The sequence below is a fragment of the Vipera berus genome, assembly GCF_964194415.1.
Source record: "Vipera berus genome assembly, chromosome: 4".
In the NCBI taxonomy this organism is placed as follows: Eukaryota; Metazoa; Chordata; class Lepidosauria; order Squamata; family Viperidae; genus Vipera; species Vipera berus.
In genome coordinates, this window is record NC_138206.1 from 4,415,171 (window position 1) to 4,428,782 (window position 13,612).

The 13,612-nt window shown below is 50.9% G+C and overlaps 1 protein-coding gene across 4 annotated transcripts in view; it reads right to left on the reverse strand.

Annotated features, from left to right (window-relative positions):
* Positions 1 to 763: 763 nt before the first annotated feature.
* Positions 764 to 13,612, reverse strand: part of EMSY (EMSY transcriptional repressor, BRCA2 interacting) — a 65,752-nt gene continuing 52,903 nt past the window's right edge. For 3 of the 4 annotated variants that reach the window (XM_081327803.1, XM_081327805.1, XM_081327802.1), the window contains exons 18-22: positions 12,034 to 12,093; positions 10,787 to 10,941; positions 6,632 to 7,174; positions 3,664 to 4,140; positions 764 to 1,088 (exon numbers count right to left, since the gene is read on the reverse strand). In XM_081327803.1, coding sequence (XP_081183929.1) covers positions 897 to 1,088; positions 3,664 to 4,140; positions 6,632 to 7,174; positions 10,787 to 10,941; positions 12,034 to 12,093 — 1,427 coding nt within the window. In that variant the 3' untranslated portion in view covers positions 764 to 896. Of the gene's footprint in view, positions 1,089 to 2,051; positions 2,226 to 3,663; positions 4,141 to 6,631; positions 7,175 to 10,786; positions 10,942 to 12,033; positions 12,094 to 13,612 lie in introns of those variants that run through there. The other variant, XM_081327804.1, reaches the window with a different exon arrangement.

Sequence of the window (13,612 nt, forward strand, 5' to 3'; positions counted from 1 at the left end):
GGGGAATTGAAATATTCTAGATAAATAAAAGCAGGTTTTTCACGTTGGGGCTTTGTGAAATGTTTCATCCGTGGTTCGTAAAAGGGAAAAAAAATATTGTGAAAATTAGGGGAAGAGAAGCATCAATCGCCGTGTGGCGTCTATAGTTTTTGAGACTGTGTGTTTTGTTTTAAAGGCTAATCTTTCGGAATTTGCTTCGGCTTTGTTTTAAAGGCTAATCTTTCGAAATCTGCTTCGGCTTGGTTTTACAGGCTAATCTCTCAAAATTTAGCTTATTTAACCAAATTTAACCGATTCTCCATCTCTCCCTTAAAACAGCACATCAGCACGCTCCCCTCTCTTCGGTTCAAAGAGACTCAGGCGAAGCCTTTTAAAACAAAATCAGCCTTTGTGCAGAAAACCCGTCCCAACGGCAAACTCGGGGTCCGCTTTGCGCCTTCGAGAAAAAGCAGCGTTAGGGTCAGTTTGGTGGCTTAAAAAAAAAAAAAAGCCAAGGTATTTCAATAGAAAATCCAGAACGTCGTAGCAAACGAAACTTCAATATACCATAATGGGGGATGGGGAGGAAAATAATAATAATAATATAATAATAATAATAATAATAATAATAATAATAAAAAAAAAAATCACTGCATGTCTCTTTGCTTTCTTGCGTCCAACGAAAATACATTCCACTGTCGTCGGGTTTCCCCGGACCGGACGTGAAGCCTCGCCCGCCCAAACCGTTTCGCGATCCCGGCCTCGCCAATACTGTCGTCTTTAACAAGCCGACTGTCTTGTCAGCCCGTGCGAAGACCTCGGAGAGGCAAAGTGCTTCTGGCGACTGATATTAAGAGCTTCCCGGACGCCGACGGCGCGGCCCTCCAAAAAGTGCACCCCCAGTTTCCAAAATGGACTTAGGTCTGTTCCGAAGTCTGCATGGGGCTGGGCTCCGTCCCGTCTTCGTTGCCGCTGTCCATGTCCTGTTCCATGACGGTGTCTTCCTCGTCCAGGCGTTGACTGGTGAAGTTGTTCATCTCCAGAAGACCGCTGGGTTCGACCACCACGTTGGAGGTGGCGTGGCAGGCGACCGAATACTGCGGGATCGTCTGGAAGAGGAGAGAAAACAGGCGTTAGGGGCCTGTGGGCAAAGGGACTGCCTTGCCTCCAGAAGTGGTGGATGCTTCAACGCTGGAAGTTTTTAAGAAGAGCCTGGACAGCCATTTGTCCAAAATGGGATAGGGTTTCCTGCCCGAGCAGGGGCTTGGACTAAATCAAGGCTTTTCAACCAGTGGTACGGGTACCACCTGTGCTACATGGGCACCTGGCAGGTGGTACGTGACCATCCTAGAGAAGTGGTAGCGGGGGAGGGGAATGAGCTGAACCGGTGGCAGCACTGCCCAAGCCTGAGCAAGAGATGGCTGGAGCTGCAGGGCTGTCGGGGCTCAGCGGAAGCGCCAGGATCAGCACCAGAATCCAGCTGGAGCTCAGCGCTGATCCTGGCGTGTCTGCTGAGCCCAGAAGAAGCGCCGATCAGCTGGAATGTTGCAGCCTCTCCAGGGTCTTGTGATTTACATTCGGATGCTTGGCAACTGATTCATATTTATGACGGTCACAGTGTCCCAGGGTCACGTGAAGTGACCAAACCCTGCTGCAACCACCCAGCAGATGGGGGGGGGGAATAAAAACCAAACAGCCACCCCACCCCACCCCTGCTGCCAATGGGATAGGGTCCCCTGCTCGAGCTGGGGGTTGGACTAGAAGACCTCCAAGGTCCCTTCCTCTCAAATAAATCATGGCCTCCATTGCTGCTCTCTAGACAAGAGGTCCCCATCCTTTTGGGCATCAGGGACCGGTTACCGGTTAGGTTGTTCTGTGGCCTGGAAAGTGCGTGGTTTTCTGTGCTGCCTGCATCCCGTGGATTGGGCTTGGCTTGTTTGTGCAGACCGGTTGCCGGCATGCTGCGGCCCGGTACTGGTCCACGGACCGGGGGTTGAGGACATCATCTCTGGACCAAATATCCAGTCTAGATTTGACTTTAAAAGACCCATCGCCCGCCCACCCATGGCAACGTTGTTAGATCATCCCTGAGTCAAACTTAAATTTTCTAGAGAGGAACTGGGGATCGCCGACAGCATTGGAAGGGGGTAAAAACAAAACAGGGCAGCTCTCTGACTTTCAGGATGCTGGAGAAGCGCCAGCCGCTGCCATCCACGGATGTCAGGAAAAGCCTTCCCTGCCCGGTACTAAAAGAAGAAAAAAACAGATTTGCTCCTTGATCCAGAAGAGACAGGGAGAAGGTCAGGCAAACTAAGAGAGCCACTTTGGTCTAGCGCAGGGGGTGGGCAACCTTGGCTCTTTTGTGACTGGTGGACTTCAACTCCCAGAATTCCTCAGCCAGCCATGCTGAGGAGAAAGGGAGACATTTCCATGCCGAGCCATGCTGGCTCAGAAATTCTGGGAGTTGAAGTCCACGAGTCATGAAGGGGCCACAGTTCCCCGATTGCTGGCTGAGGAATTCTAGGAGTTGAAGTCCATCAGGCATGAAGGGGCCATAGTTCCCCCATGGTGGGTCAGGAATTCTGGGAGTTGAAGTCCATCAGGCATGAAGGGGCCAAGGTTGCCTACCCCTGGTCTAGTGGTTAAGACAAAGGGCTGGAAAGCAAGAGACCAAAAATTCTAGTCCCGCCTTAGCCATGAAAGCCCGCTGGGTGACTTTGGGCCAATCACCAGGAGACAGTGAGTTCTAGTCCCGCCTTAGCCATGAAAGCCCGCTGGGTGACTTTGGGCCAATCACCAGGAGACAGTGAGTTCTAGTCCCGCCTTAGCCATGAAAGCCCGCTGGGTGACTTTGGGCCAATCACCAGGAGACAGTGAGTTCTAGTCCCGCCTTAGCCATGAAAGCCCGCTGGGTGACTTTGGGCCAATCACCAGGAGACAGTGAGTTCTAGTCCCGCCTTAGCCATGAAAGCCCGCTGGGTGACTTTGGGCCAATCACCAGGAGACAGTGAGTTCTAGTCCCGCCTTAGCCATGAAAGCCCGCTGGGTGACTTTGGGCCAATCACCAGGAGACGGTGAGTTCTAGTCCCGCCTTAGCCATGAAAGCCCGCTGGGTGACTTTGGGCCAATCACCAGGAGACGGTGAGTTCTAGTCCCGCCTTAGCCATGAAAGCCCGCTGGGTGACTTTGGGCCAATCACCAGGAGACGGTGAGTTCTAGTCCCCCCTTAGGCATGAAAGCCAGCTGGGTGACTTTGGGCCATTCACCAGGAGACGGTGAGTTCTAGTCCCGCCTTAGGCACGAAAGCCAACTGGGTGACTTTGGGCCATTCACCAGGAGACGGTGAGTTCTAGTCCCGCCTTAGGCACGAAAGCCAACTGAGTGATTTTGGGCCCAGCTGCAAGAAAACCGTGAATTCTAGTCTTGCCTTACATAGGAAAGCCGCCAGGGTGACTTTGGGCCAGTCCCTCTCTCTCAGCCCAACCCACCTCGCAGGGTGGTTGTTGCGGTAGGGAAAACAGGCGGAGGAAGGGGTGCGGGCTACATCTGCCACCTTGAGCTATCCGTCGCAATAACGCAGGCGGGATACATGCGTTATCCATAAATTAAAAGAAAATAAACCAGAAAAGCGCCTCCGATCGGCTGAACGCTCGGGAGCCAAAGGGTCTCGCGGTCCTGCCTTACCTGGATCAGGATTTCGGCCGCCAGCTCCTCGGCTTTCTGGGGAACAACGTTCTGGATACGGATGAACTGGCTGGCTGGAGCCGGGGGGTTCGGCTTCCTCTCTTGCAGAGGCAGCCCCGTGCCCAGAGGTCCCGAATGCGAGTCCAGGGTTTTCAGCTGCTGCAGCACGGAGGCTGTTCCCAGGGTGGGCGCCCCTCCCGGGGCTGCCTTCAGCACGGAGGTGGGGGTCGCTTCGGCCTCGCCGGGAGGGTGGGCCGGGGGGCAGGTCTTGTGCGCAGCGTCCCCTCCGGCGCCCGGCTCTATCTGGGCCTCCATCATGGACATCTTCAAAATGTCCGCCATCGCCGAATTGGCAGCCATCTGGCTGGGGAAGAGGGGCGGGAGGGGAGGGGTCACCTTGGAGACCGTGGGGGGCTGATGCCCTTCGAAGGTGATCTTGGTAACAGAAGATCCTTGGGTTATTATGGGCTGGTGCACCTGAGAAACGAAAAGAGGGATTGCAGAGAGTTACGGGCGGTGTAAATTAAGGAGGAAGGGGGCGGGAGGGGGGGTGTCAAGCTATTTTTCCAAAGCCCCTGAAGGCAGGACGAGAAACAATGGTTGGAAACAGATCAAGGAGAGAAGCAACCTAGAACTGAGGTGGAATTTCTTGGGAGTGAGAACAATTAACCAGTGGAACTGCTTGCCACCAGAAGTTGTGGGTGCTCCATCCCTGGAGGTTTTTAAGAAGAGACTGGACAACCATTTGTCAGAAATGGTATAGGATCTCCTGCTTGAGGAGGGGGCTGGACTAGAAGACCTCCAAGGTCCCTTCCAACTCTGTCATTCTGCCCTTCCTTCCTTCCTTCCTTCCTTCCTTCCTTCCTTCCCTTCTCCATCACTGGACGTTTTTAAGAAGAGACTGGACAGCCATTTGTCAGAAATGGTATAGGATCTCCTGCTTGAGGAGGGGGCTGGACTAGAAGACCTCCAAGGTCCCTTCCAACTCTGTCATTCTGCCCTTCCTTCCTTCCTTCCTTCCTTTCTCCATCACTGGACGTTTTTAAGAAGAGACTGGACAGCCATTTGTCAGAAATGGTATAGGATCTCCTGCTTGAGGAGGGGGCTGGACTAGAAGACCTCCAAGGTCCCTTCCAACTCTGTCATTCTGCCCTTCCTTCCTTCCTTCCCTTCTCCATCACTGGACGTTTTTAAGAAGAGACTGGACAACCATTTGTCCGAAATGGTATAGGATCTCCTTCTTGAGGACGGGGCTGGACTAGAAGACCTCCCAGGTCCCTTCCAGTTCGATTCCGATCTGTGCCATTATAGGTAGTCCTCAAGATAACAACCGTCACGGAGCCTGTTGTGTTGTCACAATTCTTCAATGCAAATGCCACGGCCGTTAAGTGACTTATACTTTTTTTTGCAGTGGTTGTTGAGCGGGACTGCCACCGTCATGAAGTGAACGCGGAGGTCGCAAGTGCAAACCCATGGAGTACCTGGCGTCTGTACACACATTTTGTGTGCGTGGTGTGGCTGTACACACATTTTCTGTTGATTTGGTGGCCCTCTTTCTTTTCGGGCTGGACCTAGATGGAAGACTTACCTGTACGTAAATAAATACAGGTGGCCCGCAGTTGACCCCAAAATATGTTGCTAAGCGAGACAGTCGTTAAGTGAATTTTGCACCCATTTTATGACCTTTCTTGCTCACAGTTGTTAAGCGAATCACTGCATTTGTTAAGTTAGCAAAACGGCTAAGTGACTTCGCTTGTCAGAAGGTCGCAAGAGGGGATCACATGACCCTGGGGGACACGGCAACCGTCATAAGTACCGGTCAGTTGCCAAGTGAATTCTGATCAGGTGACTAGAGGGATGCAATGGTTGCAAGTCACTTTGTTTTCAGTGGCGTTGTAACTCCGAACGGTCACTAAATGAACCGTTGTAAGCCGAGAACTACCTGTGTAGGTAGGTAGGTAGTCACTTAATAACCGTGTCGTTAACCTAACAACTGCCATGATTCACTTATCCACTGTGGCAAGAAAGGTTGTAAAATGAGGGGAAACTCACTTAACCACCGTCTCCCTGTACAACGAGACACGCTGACCCCAGACGCCCCTTCGTGTACGAACCCCAAAGGATACTCAAACCTTTGGCCGATGTTTCAATCTATTCTATTCCATTCCATTCCTATTTCTATTCTATTTTCTATTCTATTCTATTCTATTCTATTCTATTTTATTCTGTCCTGATCTGTTCTAATCTATTCCATATTTTCTATTCTATTCTATTCTATTCTATTCTATTCTATTCTATTCTATTCTATTCTATTCTATTTCCTATTCTATTCTTTCCTATTCTATTCTATTCTTTCTATTCTATTCTATTCTATTCTATTTTATTCTATTCTATTCTAATCTCTATTCTATTCTATTCTATTCTATCCCATCCTCTATTCTATTCTATTCCGTTCAATTCCATATTTTCTATTCTATTCTATTCTATTCTATTCTATTCTATTCTATTCTATTCTATTCTATTCTATTCTATTCTATTCTATTCTATTCTATTCTATTCTATTCTAATCTCTATTCTATTCTATTCTATTCTATTCTATTCTATTCTATTCTATTCTATTCTATTCTATTCTATTCTATTCTATTCTATTCTATTCTACTCTATTCTATTCCATCCCCTATTCTATTCTATTCTATTCTATTCTATTCTATTCTATTCTATTCTATTCTTTTATTCTTATTTCTCTATTCTGTTCTGTTCTATTCCACCCCACACCAGAAGGAAAAGCCTTGGAGAACAGGCGCTTTGGGACCAGAATAGTCAACGTTGGCCTCCTTCTCTCTCTCTCTCTCTCTCTCTCACACACACACACACACACACACCAAGAAGCCAAGGCAGGAGTTGAGGGCCAGGTCAGTCCTTGGCTGGGCCCACGCCCGTCCCCCCCCCGCCCTCTCCTGGCTCTCACCTGGCCCGTGGGCTGCTTCTCGGGCGCTGCAGGGAGCTGCAGCTGGCCCTGGGGCTGGACGTAGATCTTCTGGGCCGTGGGGGCTTGTTGGAGCTTGGGCAGCTGCTGGCTGGTTTTGACCGCCAGCACCTGAACCACAGTCTGCTGGGGCTGGGCGACCAAGGTGGGCAGCTGCCGCTCGCGGGGGATGGCCGGGGCCCCGGCCTGCTGGGTGTCCAGCTTGGTGGGGGCCAAATCCTGCTGGAGAGGCGCTAGTTTCTGGTGCCGGATGGAGAGCTGAGGCAGTTGGGGCAGCTTGGCGGCCAGCTGCTCCGTCTGCAGGTGGATGGTTTGCTTCTGCTTGGCCTGGAAGCACTGCAAGGTCTTGACCTGGAGCTGGGTCTGCTCCAGCTGGGGCTGGCCGAACTTCTGCTGCTTCTGCACCTGGGTCAAGGCCGAGCGGTAGAAGAGTCCCGTCTGGGGGTCCAGGGTGTCCTCCACCTCCCCCTCCTCGGTGCCCAGCTGCTCGCTGTGCTTGGTGAAAGCTGTGTGACTGCTCAAGGCCTGGAAGTCAGAAGGGAGAAGACAGCCATTAAAGGGTGTGTGTGTGTTTGTGTGTGTGTGTGTGTGTGGTCTGGACCATCCTGGGGGGGTCCCCGGAATGGGCTCACGTGCCACCCGCATCCTCTTTAGCAAGCGTGCCCCACAACCTCACTGATGGGGCGGGGGGGGAGAACAAATGAAGGTGATCGAAGGTTTGGTGGGGGGGATCCCTTGGCCCAACCTCGTAACAGAAAGGAGATCTGTCTAAGACAGGGGTGTCAAACTCAATTTCAATGAGGGCCACATCAGCATTGCGGTTGCCCTCAGGGAGCCAGGTGGGTATGGCCAAGGTGGGCATGGCCTACTGGGTGGGCGTGGCTAAAGTGCATATGGCCTACTGGGTGGGCGTGGCCAGCTCTCCATCGTTCGCATCAAGGGTGCCTATGGGGGCCTGGGCAGGAGTGGGACAGATCTGAGGGTCTCTGGCAGAAGGAGGGTCTCTGGGCCAGGGCCAAGGCAGTGGGGGCCGTTCCCTCACTGTTTCCAGGATGGCTTTGCGGGCCGCATGAAACCACTTTGTGGGCCGGATCCGGCCCCTGGGCCTTGTGTTTGACATGTCTGGTCTAAGAGGTCCTTTGGTGCTCTCTGAGCTGGGTTGTTTTCTTACAGAGGTTTCATTACTTGACTAGGTAACATCATCAGTGCTAGAAAGGAAGGGGGTTTGGGGAATGGAGGATGATGGAGGGGGAGGAAAACTGTGGGGTCCTTCATGCTCTCTGAGCTTGGTTGCTATCTTGCAGACGTTTCATCACCCAACTAGGTAACATCATCAGTGCTAGAAGGGAAGGGGGTTTGAGGAATTATTTATTTATTTATTTATTTTTGGGACTTATATGCTGCCCTATCTCCCGAAGGACTCAGGGCGGCTAACAACAATAAAAAACAATACAAAAATTAAAAAAGAATTAAATAACAGCCCCCAAATAAATTAACTACACAGTTAAAAATTAAAACATATTTAAAAACCCATCGTCAATCCAGGTCAGCCTGATGGAAGAGGAAAGTTTTGAGGTCGCGGCGAAAGGACCGGAGGTCCGGGGCCATCCGAAGCTCAAGGGGGAGTTGGTTCCAAAGGGCTGGTGCTCCCACAGAGAAGGCCCTCCCCCTGGGGGTTGCCAGCCGACATTGTCTAGCCGACGGCACCCTGAGGAGGCCGTCTCTGTGTGAGCGCACTGGGCGATGGGAAGTCGTCCCCGGCAGCAGACTGTCCTGCAAATATCCCGGGCCTAAGCCATGTAGGGCTTTGTAGGTAAGTACCAGCACCTTAAATCTCGCCCGGAAGACAACCGGTAGCCAATGCAGCTCACGCAGGAGGGGTGTAATATGGGAGTATTGGGATGCTCCCATCACAACCTGCGCGGCCGCATTCTGCACCAGCTGAAGCCTCCGGGTGGTCTTTAAGGGCAGCCCCATGTAGAGAGCATTGCAGTAATCTATCCGAGAGGTAACGAGTGCATGCGTGACCGTACGTAGGGCATCTCGGTCCAGATAGGGGCGCAACTGGCGCACCAGGCAAACCTGGGCAAATGCCCCCCTGGAGGAGGAGGAGGACTGTGGGATCCTTGCTGCTCTCCGAGCTTGGTTGCTTTTTTGCAGACATTTCATCACCCAACTAGGTAACATCATCAATGCTAGAAAGAAGTGAGGTCTATTCTCTGCAAGCAGACCGGCTGAGGGGGAGAGGAGAGGGGACCCCTAATCGAAAGCATTTCCCCTCCATCCAGGACGTGGCACAGAAGCACTGCATGAGCAAGGTCCGTAAGATTGTCTGGGACACCACACGTCCTCTTCACGACCTGTTTTCCTTGTTCCCTTCTGGGAGGAAGGTAATTTCTCTCTCTCTCTCCCTCTTTTTCCTTTTCTCTCTCTCTTTCCATCCCCTTTTCCATCTCCACTTCCACCTCCATCTTATCTCCCTCTCCACCACCTCCATCATGTTATCTCATTCTCCATCTCCATCTTCATCTCCATCTCCTAGCAATCAACTAGCTCGGTCGCTCAACAGCGAGAAACTGGTGAAGCGGGCAGAGCAGCGCCTGCATTTCCTGCGTCGCGTGAGAAAAGCACATCTTCCTTCCCCTGTCCTCACCACTTTCTACGGGGGGGGACGATCAAGAGCATCCCATCATACGGCATCACAGTCCGGTTTGGAAGCATCCCTGCTTCGGACGGGAAGGCGGTGCAGAGAGTGGTGAGGACAGTAAGAACAGATCATTGGCAGTTCCCTCCCTCCCATCCAGGACATGGCACAGAAGCGTTGCTTGAGCAGGGTCCGTAAGATTGTCTGGGACTCTACACACCCTCTTCATGACCTGTTTCCCTTGTTCCCTTCCGGGAGGAGGGGGCTTCGTGGTATCCGTAGCAGAACATCCAGATTCAGCCACGGTTTCGTTCCCATACAGCATTAACCTTGCAAACTCTCAAGCTTCCTCCTTCCGTTATATATTCAAGATGGACAGTGTTTAATATTTAACATTTATTTGTTATGTATATGTAGGGGTCTGGGTCTATGTACATGTGTGTATATAGTACGGTTAGGTGTGTGCCATGTGTGTGTTCCACTTTGAGAGCGGGCAACTAAATTTCATTTTTGATGTCTGCCGTTGTGCCCACAGTAAAACAAAAATGACAATAAAGGTTATCTTATCTTGTGAAAGGAAAGATCTGCTCACAGATGGTTGCTCACCTGCCTTCTAGAAGCGAAGCAAGAAACATCGCAGCAGATTTAATGTCCCCGCCCCGCCCAAAACGTTTCGTGGATTCTCCTTACTGGTACATTCAACCCTAAAACAGGGGTCTCCAACCCCCTGGGCCGTGGACCAGTACCGGGCCGCGGCATGCCAGCAACCGGTCGGTACAAACAAGCAAAGCCCCATCCGCGAGATGCAGGCAACGCACAAAAAACATGCCCCCTCCGGGCTGCGGAAAAACTTCTCTCCACGGAATCGGTCCCTGGTGCCCAAAAGGTAGGGGGCCTCTGCCCTACAACATTCCCTTATCTCCCCAGCCCCAAGTACAGGAAATCCTTAACTTACAGCAGTTCATTTAGTGACCATTCAAAGTTACGACGGCACTGAAAAAAAAAAGCAACTTAGGACCGTCTTTTACACTGACGGCCGTTGCAGCCTCCCCCCCAGGGTCATGTGATCAAAACTCGGGACGCTTGGCAACCCACTCCAATTTAGGACGGTCGCCCCGTCCCTGGGCTCACGTGATCCCCTCTTCTGACCTCCTGACCAGCAAAGTCAACGGAGAAGTCGGATTCCCTTAACAACCTGTGTTACTAACTTCACGCCTGCAGTGATTCACTTAACAACGGTGGCAAGATAGATGGTAAAACAGGGCAAAACTCGCAACGAGTGTCTCGCCCGGCAACAAAAATTCGGGGCTCGATTGTGGTCGTAAGTTGAGGAAGACCTGCTCAGGGAAGGGGGTACTATGTGGCCAGACCCATGTCAAAAATAAGCTGGACATCCATGTCACCGTTAAGTAACAATTTTCAATTTCTTGAAGCTCCCCACATAGTGGACTCGACGCAAGGCTCGCCGCACCCCGCAACAGAGCACAGCCCACCTGCTGCATGATGTGCGTGATGGCGCCCGCCGAAGAGGTGGGGATGGATTTCACCACAACCGAGGTCTGTGTCGCCGTCTGGGACTGGGCTACGTGTTGAAGCAAGGTCCGCTGGGGCTCGGAGGAAGGCTGGTGGGACTGGGACCGGTGGCTCACTGGAAGAAAAGGACAAAGGAAAAGGCAGTCAGAGGTCACTCACCAAGGGACACCATCAAGCAGTGTTTTTTGAACCTTGGCCACTTGGAAGATGGGTGGACTTCAACTCCCAGAATTCATGCTGTCTGCCTGGGGGTGTCTGGGAGTTGAAGTCCACCCATCTTCCAAGTGGTCAAGGTTGAAACCTGCTGCCATAAAGTTACCGGCTTAAGAGAACCACTTTGGTGTCTTGATTAAGGCACAAGACCAACCTGGCTCTCTTATAGTTCATTATATTGGGCCAAGTTCAAGCCATGTTATCCATTCTGGTACAGAAGGGGGAAAAATGACTGGAACTTTCTGGTCTGCTCTATCATAAAATTCTCCCAAGTGTCAGTGGCAAATGTTGGAAGCAACAGACAACACTATCACTGAGATCCTTCAGACAATGCATGAGTGAGCCTGCCTCCTACAGTAGAGTTGCCAATATCAGCATTTTTGCCAACCCAACCCAACCCAACCCAATTCAATCCAACCCAACCTAATCCAACCTAACTTAACTCATCCTAACCCAACTCAATTCAATCCAATCCAACCCAACTCAATCCAACCCCAGCCAAGTCAACCCAACCATCCCATCCCATCCCAACCCAACCCAACCTAACTTAACCCATCCCAACCCAACCTAACCTATCCAAACCCATCTCAACTCACCCATCCCAACCCAATCCAACCCAACCCAACTTAACTCATCCCAACTCAACTCAATCCAACCCAACTCAATTCAATCCAATCCAACCCAACTCAATGCAATCCCACCCAAGTCAACTCAACCATCCCATCCCAACCCAACCTAACCCATCCCAACCCAACTTAACCCATCCAAACCCATCTCAACTCACCCATCCCAACCCAACCCAACCCAACTTAACCCATCCCAACCCAACTCAATCCAACCCAACCCAATTCAATTCAATCCAAGTCAACTCAACCAACGGAACCCAATCCAACCCAACTTAAGTCAACCCAACCCAATCCAATCCAACCCAACCAACCCAACCCAACCCCCCCACATCCCCTCAAGTCTGTACCATAAAAATAAAATATCTAACCAATGTGGTTCTGAAGATATTCCTCTGAATGCGAAGGAACACAGTGAAGCCTTCCAGAATCTGCAGATTGACAAAAAGATTAGAGCTAAGAGAGGAAGCCAGCATTGCAACTCCCAATCCGAATCAGGGTCACCTGGCTGCTGTATAGTAAATCCATCCATTTGCTCCCATCCCTTGGTTTGAATTCTCTGCAGAGGTTCAAAGAGGATGGAAAAGAATATGACTTGGACCTCATGCAGGAGGGATGAGAGGAAAAAAATGGAGGAGGAGCTGGCTGGCTGGTACCTATCACCACCAGGTCATCAGGAAATGGGCAAAGGCAAAAACTAGTTAACTGCACTGACCTAAGTCCTGCTTGGTCAGCGTCATCGTCCTAAGGGCAAAGCTGGAAAATTAACTTTTTCCCCCCCACCAAGACTATCCCTGTAAACATGGAGCCTCGCTTAAGAACCTATCATGAAGAGGTGAACGCCCAACTCTGAAATGATCTCACAGTGGATTTGCTAATGGACATGTGGGGGGGGGGGGGGAGAAAGAAGAGTTAAAACTGAAATTCATCTCCATATTCAAATCCGGTACGGCACACACGTTTTAATGGAACAGGCCTATATTTGCAGTGTAGCCTGAAATTATTTTCTCTTTGCTTGTTTATTTCAGGAAGGATGCTCTTTGTCGTATACCTCCGAATTGTTTTTCAGTTTGTCTGCTTGGTTTCATGAAGGGGCTAACGGACTGGGGATGGTTCGGTCGGTCTGAAAGTCAACGCTTTGGGATACGGCAGCTTATCGGAAGTCTAGAAAAAGGGGTCTCTTCCCTTAGCCCTTCAGAAAGCATTATTCTTCGTTTTTTTCATTCTCCATCCCATTTCCAATCTCTGCGATTCAGGGACTGGGAGCCAAAGGGGCAAATACTAAGTAGATCTCCTTCTTTCCTCTCTGCACGCCAACCACTTGGAAGCAGCCCGGCGAGGGCCTTCTCTCTCTCTCTCTCTCTCTCTCTCTCTTTTAAATTTTTTTTATTCAAATACAAATAATACAAACATAATACGTACAAGTCTAAATAAAAAATACAAATATTACAGTGCATCCACCACCCCTGGAGACCATTTTTATTACCTACGTTTCTTCTCTGAGCGCCAAAGAATGGAGGCCTTTGAACTTATGGTGCTGGAGAAGACCCCTGCGAGTCCCTCGGACTGCAAGGCGACCAAACCGGTCAGTCCTAGAGAGGAGATCAACCCCGACTGCTCTTTAGAAGGCCAGATCCTGAAGCTGAAACTCAAATACTTTGGCCGCCTAATGAGAAGGAAGGACTCACTGGAGAAGAGCCTCATGCTGGGAAAGATTGAGGGCAAGAGAAGAGGGGGACGACGGAGAACAAGGTGGCTGGATGGAGTCACTGAAGCAGGAGGCGTGAGCCTAAATGGACTCCAGAGGATGGTAGAGGACAGGAAGGCCTGGAGGAACGTTGTCCAGGGGGTCGCGATGGGTCGGACATGACTTTGCAGCAAAGAAGAAGGAGGAGGAGGAGGAGGAGGAGGAGGAGAACAAGAAGGAAGAAGAAGAAGAAGAAGAAGAAG